We start from the raw sequence: 18,309 nt of genomic DNA, 5'->3' as shown, positions 1-18,309 counted from the left end.
CCAACCCCTGCTGAAAGTCCAGCTAACTTCTGAGCAATCCTAAGCAACCTGTTCTATCTACTCAAGTTTTGAAAGTCTCCAAAGATGGAAGGAAGATGTGTCTGGACTCCTCGCCCAGTGCTTAGCTGCCCTAGTGGTGTTTTCTGTATTCTTGTCGTTCATCTATGGAAGGAATGCTATAGAGGAAGGTAGAAATTAGCTGTCCTGTCTCTATATATCCTTCATGGATGAAGAAGCTTGCTAGTGGTTTCTGTTCAGGGACTTCAGTTTTCTATTGAGATCACTGTTCTGGGTTGTCTTATTCCTCATAAATCAGGTGGTTACTTTGCTCCCAAGCATGCTTGGGTTTACAGTGAGACTATCACAGGAAGTATTTCCAGGATGCCCAGATCTGGTGGTCCTAATTAAAGCACATCTCCTTTTCTTAGGTTTGGGCCCTGGTCTGAAAAAGCACAAAATACATAAAAAGCCTTTCCACCTGTTGTTGTGTTGAAATACAACAGTGCTAACTTTGATATAAAACCAAATTATCTCCATTTCTACCTCCTCCACAGTAAATAAAAGTAGAATTGGATTTCTATTACCTACAGTCCAGTACCTTTTCAGTAACATATAGGTTATACTGGTTCATGCTTCTCTTTTTTTTTTTTTTTCCCCTTTTTTTTCTCCCTCCATTTTGTTTTGGGTTTTTTTGTACCTTATGCACAGGTACCATTTCTAAAGCTGTTATAGAGCCACTGGATATATTTTTCTATTTTGCAGAGTTAAATACTGGTCAGATACAAGAAGCTATTGGTGAAGCTGTCAATGGTATTGTCAAGCATTTCCACAAGCCAGAGAAGGAGGTGAGGAGGAGTTGTCTGTGTAGAGGCAAACCTTTCTTAAAACTCTTATTAAGAATATGTAACAGAAATAACTAAACTGAATGAGCAGCCATCTGTATGAAAATGCCTTAAGTGGTGCAAAAATGAGATACTGAGACTACACTGTTAGAATAGTACATCTTCAAGTACCTCAGTGTTGCTGCTAACTGGAGCATTCTGTTAATTTAAATGTTAACATTCTGTTATTGGAAGTTGTGTTAATAGTCAAATTCTGCTGAGGATTCTACCATTACCACTGTCAAGAGTGTTGCTTCCTGTTTAGTTCTGGATTAACTGACATGTTACATTTACATTGAGTACTGGGTAGGTTTTTTATGCTTGTCTTGCATTATCTTTGCTACCTAAAACTTGAAAACCCATGGGCCACTTTAAACAAATAAAAGTAACAAAAGACCCACACCCAACTGCCCACCACCTCAATGCCCCCCAGTCCGCCTCAAGTGAAGCAGTGCTCTCAAACACTCTGGTAGACTTATACATTATATATGTAATCATCTTAACTTACACAGTAGTTATTTCCTGAAATAAACTTAAGAAGCATGCCTCTGTCAAAGCATCAAAATCTAGCCCTTGTGAGCAGGAGTGGCACCGAGCAGTGCTGGCTCCTGTATGGATATCTCGTGAAACTCATTAATTTTTTTTATAAGTAGGTCCTCCCATTCCTTCCACACCTATCTTTTCTAAGTTCAGTATAGCATGGCAAATTCACATACAGTATAATTCTGGTTGAGCACATTTACACAATAATCTGAAGTGGTCATGCACTGGTTTTGCAAGATAGAGTTTACCATGAAGTTATAAAGAAGAATTTGGTGTTTTTCTGAGGTTTAAAAATTGCATTCAAGGTTTTCCTTAAAGTACAGTGCAGCTCCCCCACCCCTTCTACCCTGCCTGTCCTTACAAAAGAGCCTGTAACCGCCCATTGCAATCCCCCAGTCATTTGAGTTGTCCCACCATGTTTCAGTTACTCCTATGGTGTCATACCCTTCTGAGTGGGCACGGAGCTCCAGTTCCTCCTGTTTGTTTCCTAGACAGCATGCGTTTGTATACATACACTTGAGGTGATTACTGTTCTGTTTCACCTCTTGGGAGACAGCTAAGGAACCTTTATCACCACACTGCTTGGCCTGACTTACTCCCCTGTTGGATGTGCTGGTGTGAGTGTTTTTGGAACAGATCCCCCCCCCCAAGTCCTTCAGTTTAAAGCCCGCCTCACCAAATTAGCCAGCCTACTGCTGAAGATTCCCTTACAGATGGATTCCATCCCTCCCTAGCATGTTGTTGTCATTGAAGAACACCCCATTGTCATAAAAGCCAAACCCCTCATGGTGACACCAGCTATGTAGCCAGGAGTTGATGTACATTATGCACCTGTTTCTGGCTGCTCCCTTCCCTCGAACTGGCAAATGGAAGAGAAGATCACCTGGGCGCCAATGCTTTTCACTTGCTCCCCCGGGACTCGAAAGTCTTCCTTGATTTTACCCAGGTTATGGCTCTCAGCATCGTTTATACCTACATGAAATAGTAACAGTGGATAGTAGTCTGTTTTCCTGATGAGTTGTGGCACCCTCTTAGCACCGTCTTGGACCTTGGCTCCTGGAAGGCAGCATACCTCTCATGAGTCCATCAGGTCGGCAGATGGGTACCTCAGTACCCTTCAACAGAGAGTCACCCACCACGAGCACTCGTCGTTTCTTTTTACGATGTCCATTGTATGTTGCTGTTACAGTTTCCCCTTGTGGGGGACTTTGCAGACCTTGCTCATGGGTATCCTCAGTCGTTAAGGCTTCATATCTGTTTCTGATTGTGATGGCGGAGGGTGCAGGCTGATGTGGAATCCTGCTTCTGTGAGTCACCAGGGTCCATGGTGCCTCGTTCTCGGCAGTGTCTGCCATAGGATAAGTGAACAGTCTGAGCCACCTGCTACAACGGACCTGTGATCTTTATTACATAGTAAAAGAGGAATATTTTCTTAATTTTCTGTACAGTGGTTATTACAGGTAAAACGTGCTTATGATCTTTATCTTGGCCTTTTTGTGACGATGAGGCCGTGAGACTGCTTTCTTCAGCCTCATACTTAGAAAGGTCAACAAATTTTGGAATGCTCAGTACTTGTGAGAACTGGGCCATCCCATCTGGAGCGACTGTTTGACAGTAGACGGTAACTTTGGGCATCTGTTTATTTAAAAACTGGTTTCAGTAATACATGCACAAGACTTTTGCGTCCCAGGCTTCCAAACTACATAATACATGTGTGTGCTTTCTTTGTGTGCTTGGCAGAGAGGCAGTCTGACGCTGTTGCTGTGTGGAGAAAGTGGACTTGTTTCAGCTCTTGAGCAAGTGTTTCAGCATGGATTTAAATCACCAAGACTCTTCAAAAATGTCTTTATTTGGGACTTTTTAGGTAAGTGGAGGAAGACATACCAGATCCTGCTTGTGTCCTTGAAATATATAAATCTGTGTCTTTTCATTGTCACTGTGTCTCAGCTGGTGTGAAGAGCATACTTCTTGGAGGCATCTTGGTGGCATCTCCTTATATAATCATTTTACTGTAGCATCCCAAAATTCAGTAGGTACTAGAGTCTCTATAGCACTGTTCACAGAGAAGGAAGTGGAATCCCAGTTTTACACATGGGGAACTCAGGACTGAATCAAACAGAAAAAAACAATGCCTAAACACAGTCATTCAGGAAATCCGTGGATGAGCTTTGAATCTAGGCCTTTCAACTTTAACTGTCTCCTCCATGATGCAGACACTCGTGCAGGGTTGCCAACAGTCTGATATGGGCATCAGATAGCCTTATGGATTTGTAAGCATGCTTATGGGGAAACCATTGTACTGTGGTGGTATTAAATTTAATCATCTAAATTTGGAGGTCATAGTGCCTAATTATCTTATCCCAAGCACAGAATGACATTTCAGATATTTTTAGGACTGCTATATGCACTGATGAAACTTATTTATCTCCCACCATTCTTTTAAGAAAAAGCACAAACATACTATGAGACCCTTGAGCAGAACGACGTGGTCCCAGAAGAAAACTGGCAGACAAGGGCCAGGAATTTCTGTCGCTTTATCACTGCTATCAACAACACCCCTAGAAACATTGGGAAGGATGGCAAGTTTCAGATGTTGGTGTGTCTTGGAGCCAGGTATAAGGAAACATCATTATTATTATTGTTACTGATATTTTAATAAAATGAAACAGACGTTGCGTATTAGTAAGATAAAGCCACACAACTGCTGGGTTGTACAGTTTGACTACAGTTCTTTGATGTAACTAGAGGATCATGTAAACCATGCCCTGCTAAGTTCTTAAGCATGTGAAGTGTGGGAAGTCTGAAATAAAAAACTGAGTATCCTAGAGAGCTGAGCAGGTGAATCAAGAGAGAAAGGTAGTAGGCTGGTGTGCATAGCCTCGCTCTCTCTCATGTACAGCCAGCAAGGTCAGAAGATAGAAAACCATCCATTAGTGAGGGCTCTCCGGTTAATGGCTGGGTGAATTCCTCACCCTCCATCTACTCATTGTAGGAGATGGGTGGAAGGGAAGCTGGGACCATCTAGAAGCATCTTGACACAAAGGCAATGGAGCAGTCTAGTGACTTTGGGCCTGCTTAGGACTTCCAGGCCTCCTGGGAACCATGTATTTTGATGTGAGCAGTGGAAAGCCTAGAAACGGATGTTTCATGGATGCCTCCTACTTACACAAGTTCCACAGACAGTTACTCCTCCTTACCCACCTTATAAAAATATGGGGAGAAGGTGGTAGGTCTGTTTAGAAGACAAAGAATAAAAATCATGCCAGTGAAAATGAGAAATTAACTTGGTTTTATTTTTATTTCCAAATTGCAAATTGCTACTTTGTCAGAGACCACCTTTTGCATCACTGGATCGCCCTGCTTGCAGACTGCCCTATCACAGCACAGATGTATGAAGACATAGCACTGATTAAGGATCATACTCTTGTGAATTCTTTGATTCGAGTGCTGCAGACCTTGCAGGAGTTCAACATTACTCTGGAGGCTTCTCTTGTCAAAGGAATCGATATTTGACTTCTTGTCCCACAAGAAAAACTCTTTTTTTAAAAAAAAAAAAAAAAGCAACAAGGAGCGAATCTCATTAGTATGCAAAAGTTCTGTCTGCCAGTACATTGTATTGTGAACTTGTTCATGGCCCTAAAATGCAACTTCGACTTTTCTTGAAGGAACCTCCAAAAATAGTACAGGCAAATGGATAGAAGCTGTAAACTCAATGTAAAAAAGAGGATTTTGGTATAAATCTATTTTAGAGTTTATTTGCTGATTTGCTTTTTACACACTTTCATGTGAAAGAGATAGAGATGAGTATTGTGCAGCTTATTTTAAAGCTGCAGTATTTCCTTGCCATAGAAAATGTGCAGTGAGCCTTTCAGCATTCTGTGAACTTGCCTTCAGATATGCTGTATGTCATAGACCCCAATATATACACTCCATTTCTGCTGAGAAGGTCATTCTATAGTTTTTAAACTAATATTTTATATATTAACATTATTACCGATGTTTGATTTTTACGTATCGGGTCATGTTCTGCTGCAAGGGAACTACAAATCTGATGTGTGCTTTTTTTTTAAATAGCTCCAAAGCACTGATTTGTCAACAAATAATTTTTTCCTTTATTTTTGTTGTCAGTATTATTTTTAGTGAAATCCAGGAGACTGAACCGTGAAATGTGCAAAGGTCAAAGTAATATTTTTCATATTGGTACGTAATTGCACAGAAAAAATTAAGCGTGTTTTTTAACTGATTTTTTTTATTTATTTAACCTATCGTTGTGTTTTGTAAGTTTGTCTTTAAAAAAAAACCTTCTATGATATAACTGGCTATATTATGTTGCAATTCAGAATTTACAGTGCAGCCCACTTAAATTAAAAACCTGGAATAATCGTTCATAACACAAAAATGTTTCCACTTGAACCAGCCTTTTGATATTTGGTAATTATCTTAACTGCTAATAAAGAGGGACGTGAGTTCCTTAAATGCCAGGTGACTAAATAAAGATGTTTATGACACAACAAAATAATAATGGTATACCTTACTAACAAATATAAGGATTTCTTAATTTTTTTTGAAAGGCAGTGAGTAGTAAGGTTTTTCCTCCTCTTTTTGAATTAATGTGTCTCGGGTTCTGTTGTCAGTCTGCTTCATTTGAGATGCTTTTGTTTTTGGCAGAGAAAGCTTTAGTCCACTTTTACAATAAAACATAAACAGATCTGGAACTTGGAAAATACCTAAAGGCATCTCTGTTCATTTGAATCCGCTGACAAAAATCTCTTTGAAATGAATATGTAACTTAAGAACAGACTGATTTATCAGCATCGCAAATTATTGTACAGAAATTCAGGGCTATGTATTTAAGAGGTCTCCACTGTATAAACTTATCTCAGTATTGTCTCTCTTTTGAGAAGCAGAGTCCAAGTTTTTCAGTTCATATGATGTTGTACCACCTTTTCTTTATCTACAGCTTAGTCACATCTTGTGATAGTTTTATTTCCATAATTTATAAGTATAGCACATGTATTAAATTTTTGACTATTTTTACTTTTGTCCTATTTATTTCATTATTAAACTGAGAAGTTCCTTTGTCACTACTTATCAGAGCAAGGTTCTTTTTTGATTTCACAGTAGCATTGGGAACATGCAAGGGCAATGTCCAAGCCACTCCTCATGCTGGGTGCGTGTGAATTCCATCACAGTCTGAAGCTTACAGGAGTATTTCACAGAAGTATTTCATGGGTGCAGGTTTGGTTTTGTTGGGTTTTTTCCATCTTTAGAAGGGCAAAAATAAAACACATGTACTTTTATTCTCAGAATTTAATGTATTCAACTTAATACTTTGGGATAATGGGGATAATCTTTATACTCTTGCCCCAAATTGCTTATTTATGTATTAATAATAGCAAAAAAATAATTTTACAGTGCTTTCAGCTATATTTAAGAAGACTTTACTAGGCCTGTGTATTTCACAGGGAATATGTCTACATAAGAAAGGAGGGTTGGATTAATTATTTTGACCGTAACAGATCAGTTGTTCCTGTTAAAACCATATCTTTCATTGTAGTAAGTATGGATTAACTTTATCTTGCCTGAGGTAATTAACTCTGAATTAAGATGTCTTTTTTTTTTTTTTTCTCCTTTACACAAGTTCACCTAGTATGGCATGATACCATTGTTTTAATGGCTTGCTTCGGCATGGATCTTTTTGGCCTCACTATGACAGTTAGCAACACCTGGGATGGATACAGGCTGGGGTTTGCTGGTTCCCAAGTGGTGGGTTCTTTGGCTACCACATGAGGATGAAGCTGTCCATCAGAGACAGCACCCTGCTGTGCTAGCTGTCCAGATGCAGAGGTCACCTTCACAGCTCCTCAGTTACTTTATTTTCACAGAAAAGAGTACTTTGTGATATTCCCCTTCTGCTTCTCTCACAGGAGGGACTATGCTTAATCTGATTAGGATTCAAAGCACTTTTTGGTAAGGACTTCTGCGTCTGGAAGGGTTTGCTCCATGGAGGAGCAGTACAAGGTTCTGAAATGCAGCAGGAAAAATGTTGGCTTTCTTGGATCCAAAGGCCACTAAGGAAGACTGAGATATTAAATGTAGCTCTGTGGTAGCCTGTGCCAGGGTTTTGGGAAGAGATTTGGCTGGCGTATCTAAGAATAGCTCAGTCTGTAGTAGCATTCGTAATCCCTACCACTCTTCAGTGTTCACCACAAACCAGCCTACTTCTTTCAACATCAGGATCCAGCATTTGCTCCTTCCATTACAGTCTGCTGTATTGGATGACACTGTATAGGAACAAATGGTGTAGGTGGCATCTTTTACTCTCTAACTAGAGCTTTTTAAAATCCATTTCCCTTTGTAAAACTTTCACTGCATTTTTTGTTCAGAAGTGAGCTATGGAATAATGCAGTCGTAACCTCCCCCCCCCCGTTACTTTTCTAAAAAAAGGGAGCAGATTTGGTAGGTGCAGGTTAATGTGGCTATCCTGTGTTGTTGGTTGGGGTTTTTTTTTGTGACAGTTAATGGGAAAAGATAATGTGTTTTTAGCAGCAGGCATGAATTCTGTAGAGAGAAATATAATGGTAAAAAGTAAGTAGTTCATAATGCAGTAAATATATAGTGCTAAATTGGCCAAATGTGTTTGCAGGCTGATACCTGATCTGAGGAAAAAAACCCAGGCTATCATGTATCAATTACTTATGCTTCTTTGATTAATGCTGTCAGAGTCAATACAATGATACTTTATAGAAAAAGAAAATACAAATTAATAAAGACTTGTTTTAAATTTAATGAAATACTGTAATGATAAGTTTATACAAAAAATAGCCTTTACCTGACATAAACTTAACCATCTGACATTCTGTAGCTGAAAACAGGTTCATGAACTGAAGAGTATTCCACAACTTTTTCCATTATGGAAAGTATTTTTCAAATTGTTCAAATGGGACCTACTAGCCAGATGATCCATATTTTTGATGTATTTTGAATTAATGAATATGTTAAGATTTCTGCAGTGAAACTATTCGTAGTTAACTTTTTCTGTATATTGTTCAATGATTTTTTGTCCATAGTGCAAGATAGTATAGGATACTTGAAAATACTTGAAGATACTGTACACGTACTTCACATCTTTGTAGTTCCTTCTTTTATACCTAGAGATTGGCTGTTAAACTAGGATAAAGCATCAATACCTTATAAAGTATATATTTTACTACATGGGGAAATGACTGGCTTGTTTTTTTTAAGGGTGGGCATTGAAGTTTACATTATGACAAAACCAGGTACTGTTCTCCTTTTTCATTTTTCCTGTGACATTTCAATCCATTGGACATTAAATGTGAATTGGATATACAAAACAGTTTTACAGGTGTAGCTCATTTGCTGAATTGCAATAAAATTTGTCTTCTAACATGAGAAATAGAATTAATGTGCTATTTTCAAAAGTCTCTTGTTATAATTTGGCTAATCACCTTTTCTTTGCCGGACTGCAGGTATGTTTGATGTTTTAGTGTCTGATTTCAGGAGATATTTTTTTGTATGGTTTTGTGTCTGATCAACTAAATGCTCACCTCCCCCCCAGAACCAGTGTAGCCTTCTTGCAGGCAATTGTTGTCAGTCAGTCAGACTGCCATCAGTGGAAGAGATGCCTACTCAATAATCAGGGAATGGGGAGAACCGGAAGGCAAAAGGACTAATGCAGATCTTGGAAAGTATCTGTGAGTACTCACCCACATATGTGCTGCCACTTATATTTGCTTTTGTCCTAACTTAGAAAAACTTTTGATCCCAATAACCAAATTTGGTGGAGGTCTCCAAATTTTATGTTGTAAAAAATACAATTAGTTATCTTTGTGTACCATGTACTCAACCTTTCTTTTTATGTGAGAGGATCCATACAGAGAAGCAGGAATTGTTGGAAATACAACTCTGATGCTTCAAATGTAAAGTTCAGTGAGAAAATAACACTGTTCTCCATCTCTGAGACCTTGACAATGTCAGTGGCGCACATGTGTGCCCAAGCATTATTGCCTGTATTGCATGTTTACTACTTTTTCTACCCCATCTTTGCCCAGGATAAGATCTAACTTGGCAGATAGTCCCAGAGGAGGAATTATTGGGTGGAGGGGGTTGTACTGGCCCAGAGGTATGGTTCCTTTCCTCTCCATTTATTCACTTTTTGAATGATTTGAAGTACATACTGATGTAGTGGAGCCCTGTATAATCTTGGTTCGTTAGATATTGATCTACTTACCTCACCTTGAAACTGGTTCTGCCTGCCTTACTGTGTATTAAATCTATTTTTTAGATTTGAGTGGAGTAGTAAACAAATGTGAGCGCAACTCATTTGTGGTTATGCTTTTGTAACTTTTCTGCTGCCTGTGTCCTGAAAGCTCTGTGTCAGTTGTGTGAGAAGCAGGGAGGCCAAGTCAATTTTACTCACTTTCATCTCCTGCTTCATCCAAAATGCGCTCTCCAGGACATGCCTGCTTGAGCAGGGAGGTTAGGTAAGATGACCTCCAAAGGTCCTTTCTAACCTCAGCCACTCTGATTGTGCGGTTCCTCCCCACATAAAATGACAAGAACAGGTAAGAAGGCTGAATGCCACTTCCCCCATGTTGTACGGTTTCTGCTATTCCTTAGCAGCCCAGCATCTGCAAAAAAAGAGCTGATCCTTCAGGTGCACTATTCTTCCTGTGTTTTAGGGAGCTGCCCGCTCTTTTGTTAGCCATAGTCAGACTTGCTTATTCTTCTGACCTGCATGTTAGCAATGCCTAACTTCTGCTTTGACAAATTTCTGTTTTGAATCTGACAAATACAGGAGGTAATTTTCTCAGCCTGGGAACAGTCGTTCAAGTTAGGACTATTCTGAAGTTGGTGGGGTTCACTCTGTCAAACTGTATGAGGTCATCATTGGATGTTTTATACCTTCAAGGAAAACACAGAAGAGGAGGAGTTTGATCATTATTTGGAGGTCTCTGCTTCCTTCAGCTGTCTTTGCTTCTCTCCCCACAAACACCCTGGTCTGTGGTGGAGGCATTTTTTTCAGCAAAGCAAAATAAAAAGTGTTAGGATCAATCTGCGGGGAACCACATGAGTCTTCCTGAGCTGGCAGTGATTCTGCACTACTGACAGCTGATGGTGTCGTCCTGTGGGCTCACTGGGGGAGATGCTGAGATTGTGAACTCAGCCTGCCCCATGCTCTGAGGAGGTGGTGCTGGTGGCTGGAGCCTTGGACAGGTTTGGAGGGGTGCAATCTTGAACTTGGTACCTGCTACCAGGTGTGCTGCGTTTGTGTGAGATGCCAAACCTGCCTCTCTTGGAAACTGAGAGCATCTCAGTTCCCTAGGCTTATTAGACCTGCTGCTTCTCATTCCCCTGCAGGGCACTATGAGGACAGATGTGGGGCAGGCCTGGATGGAGCTGTGAGGTAAGCATGGCTGCAGAAACACATTCACTTCATCACGGATGGCCTTGAATCTTTCAGACTTCCTTCAAGGGGAAGGAAGAAAAAGAACAGGGGCCTTAGTGAGCTAAGTGCATTGTGCATCTGCTGGGATCACAACACTTTTCCAAATGTCAGGTCTGAGATGGTTTTTATAGAAGGTGATGCTTATTAATCTCTGTTGGTGAGGAGGCAACGATTGTCCGTTGACTAACTGGTCCAAGCACATGGGTAGAGAAAAGTGCTTGTGTTATGGTTTGTTGTAGTGATGACTTGGAAATGTCTTAAAAAGTACAAGTGTCAAAGAGCTGCCCAAGCCTATCTTTGTCTAGAAGTTATTTCACCTAGCAAAAAGTCTCCTTTTTTCCCTATTAACTCAAAGATGTATATTCATTAATAGAACATACTTCATTCAGTCCTGCAATAAACAGGAACTGTTCTTCAGTGACAGTGGCATTTTAAGATAGAGATCCTACAACATTGAAAATATCACTGATGGATCTGATATTTGTTCTGGGGAAGGTTTACTCCCAGTGCTATAATAAGACTTAGTCAAGGATAATAAATTATGTGAGAAGGTCCTTTAGACTCCTTGTGACCAGAGGAACCCCAGATTTCCTCATTGTTTGAGATGAGCCATGTGCAGGTCCTGCTCCCAGTGAAAGCCACTGCTAAATTGCAAAACTGAATGCTGATTACTGAAGATGTGTTATTTTACGTAGAACTCAACAACCTATTCAATGGCTTGGAAAAGCCTTGGATACTAGGATGGGAAGTGTAAGTGCAAAAGTTTGAGTGATTCATGTAAAAGACAGACAGTTGTTCAAAACCCAGTATACATACAGAGATGAGAATGGTGAAACTACAGCTCTGAGATGTGTGTGAAAAGTTTTGGAATAATTAAATATTTTATACTGTTTCCTCACTCATCTGTCTGCCTTTCTCTGGTGTTCGTTCTGGTATCTCTCCCCCTCTTCCCCCCCCCCCCCCCCCCCCCCCCCGTTTGTTTTCAGCTTCTGTCACAAGCACTCATTATGCTTGCTCAGTCATGTTAAGTTTTGGGTCAGTATGATGTACTGTTGCTCAGCCCAGCAGACCCACTGCTTCTCACTACACTGAAGTACAAATGAAATGGCAATCTAGGTGTCTTCAAATAATGTTTGCTTATCATTAAATAATAAAATTTAACAAGGGTTATCAAGTATAAAGTGGTTTTTATCCCAGATTTTCAGACAAAAGTATTCAACTCAGGACATCAGATGCAGAATTTCTGGAGCAGTTTTAACATCTGACTGCTCTGTGGCAGCTTAGTCTCCATCTTTCAATGTGAGGCAACTTTGAGTGATACTTAAAAGTGGAGGGCAGGGGGGAATTGGGGATCTTGGCTGTGTGGAAGGGTTCCTTTGGAGCGGTGGGCAGTGCTCGTAGCAGTGTCATGCTCCTGGCAGTTCAAAGAGATCAGATAGTGCAAGCGGGAAGAAGTTTGAGGCTTTGCAAGATTGTAAAAGAGCACACGCATTGGAACAACTGGAAAAAGCAGATAAGTTTTCTGATGTGCAGCCTTTCTCCAAACATAAACCAACAAAACCACATAATGTATGAAAATATCCTGTTTGCATACATTTCTTGCAGATATTTACCAGTAGCTATTGTCTGCCCTAAAACTTTGTGATTTTATTTTAGTTTTAATTGCTTAAAAAATCCCAAACAATGCTATTTGCGGTCTCTTCCTGTTGAACTGTAACAGGCATGTTTGTATTTCTTTCATCATACTTAACTTACTGCTGAAGTTGAGTCTTAAAGAATTTTTCTAGCTTCCCTCTCCTAGTAAAGATCTTAGTACCTAGTGTGGTCGCCTGTCACTTTGACTCTGTAGCTGAATAGAAAGAGTTAAGAAGGCTACAAAAGACAGATGTCTGAGTTGAGGTCTGAGCTTCTGTCTGGTCTGTGTCTTTAAAGAGATATTTTAATGGCAATCCTTCATCATAAATGAATGTTACATGTGAAATAATAGCTGTAAGAAATGGTTTCATTAATATTATTCCTGTTTGTTTTCCAAACTGTGTTGAAATCTTTTCATCTAACCCAGGCATTCCTGAATATTTGTGTGTCATTTTATATTTTAGTTTATAGAAGTAAATAAGATGCTTTGCTTTTACTGTGTCTCAGAAAGCTTTAGTTGTTTGGGTATGTGGCTCTTCTCCTCAGTGTCTCTTACTGGGGTTTTTTTTTTTCTGCTACACTCTTCATATGCTGAATTTTAATTAAATTAATATTGGTCAAGTTCCTTGAGTACCCTTGGGTGGAAAGTGCCAGAAATATGTAACAGCTTTTCTGTAAGGTAGGTTGTAGTCACATGCCTCAATGGGAGATGGCTCCTCTGTGACTGGGGGAGAATTCTTAACAGGGACACCTTGACTGATATCCCCAGATGAGAGGTGTGTGGATGTGCGAATTCCCATCGTAAGTATGATTGTTTATTCATGAGGTCATGGAAACTGTTGAGAAAGTCTTCATTCATTTATTACTTTCTGTTGGTAGGGGAGGCTTGGTGGGGTATGGTGTGAGGCTTGAGAATCCTTGTAGTGTTTAATGAGTAGCTTTATGCATTTATAGATGAGTTTGACTAAGGCTGAAACCATCCAGGAGATACAATAGGTTGTTTCTCATTGGATTTTAGAAGAGAATAACTTTGATCATTTCAAAAGCAATGAAGCCTGATGCTCCAGTGAGAATGGAAAGTGGTAATTTATAGCTACCATTAAGGAAACAAAGACAAAGACTGAGGGAAAGTTTCACTCTGAAGATTTACTAATGTGTATAAACCACCCTTACAACTAGAAATAGCTCAGTATTTCTCACAGAACAAAACAAAAGAGAAAAGACAGCGAAATGGGGAAGGGAGGGACGGGTGGAAAAGAATACTGCCTGCTTTCACTTGCACCGTGAAAGGTCAAGCAACATTTAGGAAATTGTAATTTCAGTGAATAATGGATAGGTCACTTACCTGCCAAAGGAAGGACAGCTGTGAGAAATCCCTGGCTGGGAAAGGAGGTGGGATGCGGCCAAGGGTGGTGGTGTGATGTTGTGGGTTCTGGTATGGCCTTCAGACAGGGACTTCACGCACTGCACTGGGGTGTAATTACTTGGTAAAAATTGTAGTACTGTATTTTTGAAGAAACACAAGCAAGGCTGGAGTGAGTTGTGTGCATATGGGTTGCGACAGGCTGCAGTCATACAGAATCTCTGCATGGGCTTGTCTCTACTGGAAGGAGACCGTTCTGTGGGCCGCTCCAGAAAGGAGAGCACGGGTTCCAGTGCACTTGCCGCTGGCACCCACAGTCTGCGTGTGAGGTATTTTATGTACCTTCAGGAAGCATCGGCTCCGCGGGACACCTGTGTTTAGGGTGTTGCGCAGGTGTTTTGGACGCCGGTGCCGTGGGTGGGTGCGCTGGTGCGGTCGACGCAGGGTTCTAATGTGGGATGGGGCGGTTGGCGGCAGGGGGGTGCGCTCGCCGCCGCCGGTCGGCCCGCGGGGGCGGCAGGGGGGGCCCGGGCGGGGGCGGCCCGCCCAGCCCTCGCCGCCCCGCGCCCGCTGTCAGTGCGAGGCGGGCCGGCCGCCCGCAGACGCCGCCCTCCGCCGCCTCCTCCCGCCCGGCGGCCGCAGCGGCACCAGCAGCGCAGCCGCCGCCGCAGCGCCATCGATGGGGTCCGGCGGCCGCCGCGGCGCGGCGGGGGCGCGGGCGCTGCCGCTGCTGCTCCTGCTGCTGCCCGCGCCGGGCGCCCCCGCCGCCCTGCCCGGTGAGTGCCGCCCCCCGCCTTCAGCGCCGTCCCGGGGCACCGGCGGGCTGCTTTTCCCTCAGGACGCCTGGCCGTCGCTACCGGCGGACGGCGGGCGGGACGCCGTTGGCGAGCGGGGTCCCGTTACCGTTACCGGGGCGAGATGCGGCCGTTACCGGGGAGAGCGGGATTGCGTTACCGTTACGGGGGCGAGCGGGGTCCCGTTACCGAGGCGCGGGGTCGCACCTGGCGGGGCGCCGCAGGCACCGCTGGTGACCCCGAAATGCCGGTTGCCGGGCGGTCTCGCCTGGGAGCGGGGCTGACACCCGACCCCCGAGGGCTGGGCACCCGGTTAACATCTCACCTTTGCCGAAGGAGCGGGGAGGTGAACCCTGCGTGTATCGGGGCTTCATCTGCCCTTGGTCGCCGAGGAATAAACCCAGTGATTCCTCCTGCAGCCTTCTCCGCGTCCGCCTTACTGCCAAGTTTACGACTGTGATGTTTGCTCACAGCCTCCCTTCTCCGGGGTCTCTCTCCAGCTCAGGCTGCTGTCACTACACGGGGAAATCTCACTCCCTGTGCCTGGTGATGTTTTTCTAGTCCTCTTTTCTATGCTTCTGTATGCATTAATGCTGGGGGGTGGGGGGGGGTTGCCGCTGTTTTCCTTACACGCTGCAGACCACAGAGGATTAGTGTAAAATTAAAATAGCAGAATGGCCCTTTTGGCGCTGCCATGAGATACAGTTGACGTCTCTGTGCCATAGCTTTGAAAGAAGTCCCCTCCTCGGTGTGTGGTTTCTGGGACCCGCCTTGCCGGGGCAGGTGTGCCCCCCTTGCCTCCCTGGCCCGGGCTGGCAAGGGGAGAGCTTGCCGTGCAGGGGGTACGCAGCCAGCACATGCAGCTAGTGCTGCTTTCTGCCCGCTGGCTTTCCTTCCCTACCCAGCCTTTCCTTCTGCTCCCCCTACCTGAATCCCACTAGCTGCAGGTCCCCCCTTACAGGAATTGCTCCCTCAGTTCGCTGCCTCCCCTATTTTTTCAATAGCTTGACTTTTCTGCTTTGAAAGGAAGCGGATTCTGCTGCTCTCTCCGGCTGTTTTCCACTTTCCCCTTGCTTTCTGGCGGTGGTATCTGAGGACCCCATCGCTGTTACCGGCTCTGTGTGCACCTGAGAGCCCCGGAGAGCACTGCTGCTCTAGCACTGGCTCTTTGCCTTGTTTCCTGCTGCCAGACGCCATTGGGAGTTAAACCTACATGAATACTTTCTGAAGTTGGCAACTGTTGCAGTACCTACACGCATATTTTGTGACTGGGGGGGGGGGGGGGTGGGGTGGAGAGAGAGAGAAAAAAAAAAAAAGAGATGAATGCTATAATTGTAAATGGGAGAAGTGCTGCCTGAAATTCCCCGTTAGAAAGTGATCAGCGCTCGCGGATAGTGGGTAGTGGCTGACTAAGCTGTCACCTTCTGCTGATGCTCCTGTAATTCATCCTGTTATTTTAGAGGTCACTTTTTGTACCTACATGGGGTGCTGCTTCTGCAACTCTTCCTTTTAGCCAGTTGCTACAAATCTTCCTGTTTCTGTGTTTGAATTCTCTTCTGCTGTATGGAAAACTTCTGCTGATGTCTTCTGCTGCCCATAACTTTTCTTCCTCTTCTTCTGTCTACACTTCTTTGTCTCCAGGACTTCTGCCTGTTGGTGTTTCCCTCTCTCCTAATTTCCTCTGCTCTGAAGTTTCCACCTGGATATTTTTCTTCAGTACGCTCTGCTTTGTGATGGCTGGCCAGGTGATTTGGCAATGCTGCTCACCAGATACTATTCTTGTATTTAAAAAATTGGCATTCTTTATAAATTATACGTCTGTTTAATGGTAAGTCAGTGTTAACATGTTGGTGGTGACTTTGAAAGTACATTTCTGTAAACTGCCCTTGTTAGTTTAAAAATCATTGGGCTTCCTCAGGGTGATGTCACAGATGTGATCAAGAACTCTTTCAATAACTTTTTTTTTTGTTAACCAGAAAGATTAACCGTCTCTAATGAATCTCTGTAAAACTGTCAGCTAAATCTCATGGAGGATCTAGCCCATAAGAGGTTATTTTGGATGCACTTATAAGTGGGTACAAAAGCTTAACAGTGGTTTATCTGAATGGTATACAAGTACGTCTGTATGCAGGTAGAGCACTACACAAATCTAAGTTCAGATATGGTCTCTGCATGTTTCTGTCCTGACTCACAAATACATATAATATGCACACATGGACCACAAACAGGAGCTCAAGCCTTCTGTCACCTCGTCAGTGATGTGTGCAGGAGACATGCCCTGTTCTCCAGTTCTGACATCCCTTCTGCATCTTGTCTTTTCACAGATGTGGATGAATGTGCCCTGGGGCTTGATGACTGCCACCCAGATGCTATTTGTCAAAACACCCCGAAGCTGTACAAGTGCATGTGCAAAGTGGGTTACACTGGTGAAGGGAAGAAATGTGAAGGTAAAGTGATGGAAGCACTATGCTCTGCCTCTGTCAGCATGAGTTATTTCTAAGAAGACAGAGCCATTAAAATAATAGCTTGGAATATGGAGGATGATTTTATATCAAAATAGTAATTATTTCTTCAACTACACTACTTGTTTATGAAATCAAAGGCAAACAAATTTTCATGGCTTTTCACCTAGTAATATCACTTGGTCTAATAATTAGTTTGTTGTTTAACCAGCAGCCTTAAAAACTATAAGGTAAAGCTACATAGGAATCTCAGGACATCTTGTTACTCTGTAGAAACATTCAGCAAGTAATGTGTTAAGTGTAGTCTATTTGCAAGACAATGATGGTTTCGGACAGCAGTTGCTCTTTGCATTAGTCTTTACACAGTCTCATCTCTATAACACTTAAGCAAGCATCCATCATTATTGATTTTTGCTTTATTCCTTAGACATTGATGAATGTGATAATGACTTCAATGGAGGCTGTGTCCACGAGTGTTTCAATATTCCAGGAAATTACCGCTGTACTTGCTATGATGGCTTTATGTTGGCTCACGATGGCCACAACTGCCTGGGTAAGAAGCGAGTTCATGAACATCGGGGTATGCTAACATAACCCTTTAACTGCATCTGTGGGAAATACATGGTGATCTCTTGGGCTGAATAGGCTCAGCTAGAGATGAATGTTACATATGGGACTAAGGAATTCCAGGTACTGATGTACTAGCCCAGTGTGGCTCTTCCCCCTCTGAATGAGGAGGATAATTGTGCTACATTTCTGTTAAGTGCTTTGGGTTAAAATGTGCAAAGTGCCATCTATTATCATGCTAAATTAGTTTATGTAAAAGAACATGTGTTATCATTGTATCTTTGTTCCACAGTTAGTTTAGGATCAGTTCTTAGGTGTGCTTCTGGGCGTAGAAATCTTCTCTCATACATCTGTAATGTGTGGGTTTCTTGCTTTTACTGTGTCTGAGTACTTCTTGACATGCAAGTGTAAGGAAAGGACAATAAGGAGTGTGCAGCAGCTGTATATGATAGAGGCCATTGAAGTACAGAGGGACTAAGCCAAATGCTTGGAGTTTCCCTGTGTGGTTAGTGTGAAGCAAAGTACACAACTCTGGAAATATGTTCAATCCTGGCAACACTCCTTTGACCCTGCATGCATGTACTCCCTCTCACCC

At 42.6% G+C, this 18,309-nt stretch overlaps 2 protein-coding genes across 3 annotated transcripts in view; both read left to right on the top strand.

Annotated features, from left to right (window-relative positions):
• DENND5A (DENN domain containing 5A) overlaps positions 1-6,511 on the top strand; it is a 74,333-nt gene extending 67,822 nt beyond the window's left edge. For both annotated transcript variants that reach the window (XM_064452683.1, XM_064452684.1), the window contains 4 exons: positions 763-845; positions 3,165-3,288; positions 3,869-4,037; positions 4,754-6,511. In XM_064452683.1, the coding sequence (XP_064308753.1) occupies positions 763-845; positions 3,165-3,288; positions 3,869-4,037; positions 4,754-4,937 (560 nt within the window). In that variant the 3' untranslated portion in view covers positions 4,938-6,511. The remainder of the gene's footprint in view (positions 1-762; positions 846-3,164; positions 3,289-3,868; positions 4,038-4,753) is intronic.
• A 10,489-nt stretch (positions 6,512-17,000) lies between these two features.
• Positions 17,001-18,309, top strand: part of SCUBE2 (signal peptide, CUB domain and EGF like domain containing 2) — a 48,035-nt gene continuing 46,726 nt past the window's right edge. Inside the window, exons 1-2 of the mRNA XM_009505469.2 lie at positions 17,001-17,132; positions 17,575-17,700. Of these exons, the coding sequence (XP_009503764.2) occupies positions 17,090-17,132; positions 17,575-17,700 (169 nt within the window). The 5' untranslated portion in view covers positions 17,001-17,089. The remainder of the gene's footprint in view (positions 17,133-17,574; positions 17,701-18,309) is intronic.

This window comes from Phalacrocorax carbo, chromosome 5, assembly GCF_963921805.1.
Source record: "Phalacrocorax carbo chromosome 5, bPhaCar2.1, whole genome shotgun sequence".
Taxonomy (NCBI): Eukaryota; Metazoa; Chordata; class Aves; order Suliformes; family Phalacrocoracidae; genus Phalacrocorax; species Phalacrocorax carbo.
The sequence above is the reverse complement of the archived record's forward strand: the minus strand, read 5'-3'. Positions and strand labels throughout refer to the sequence as shown.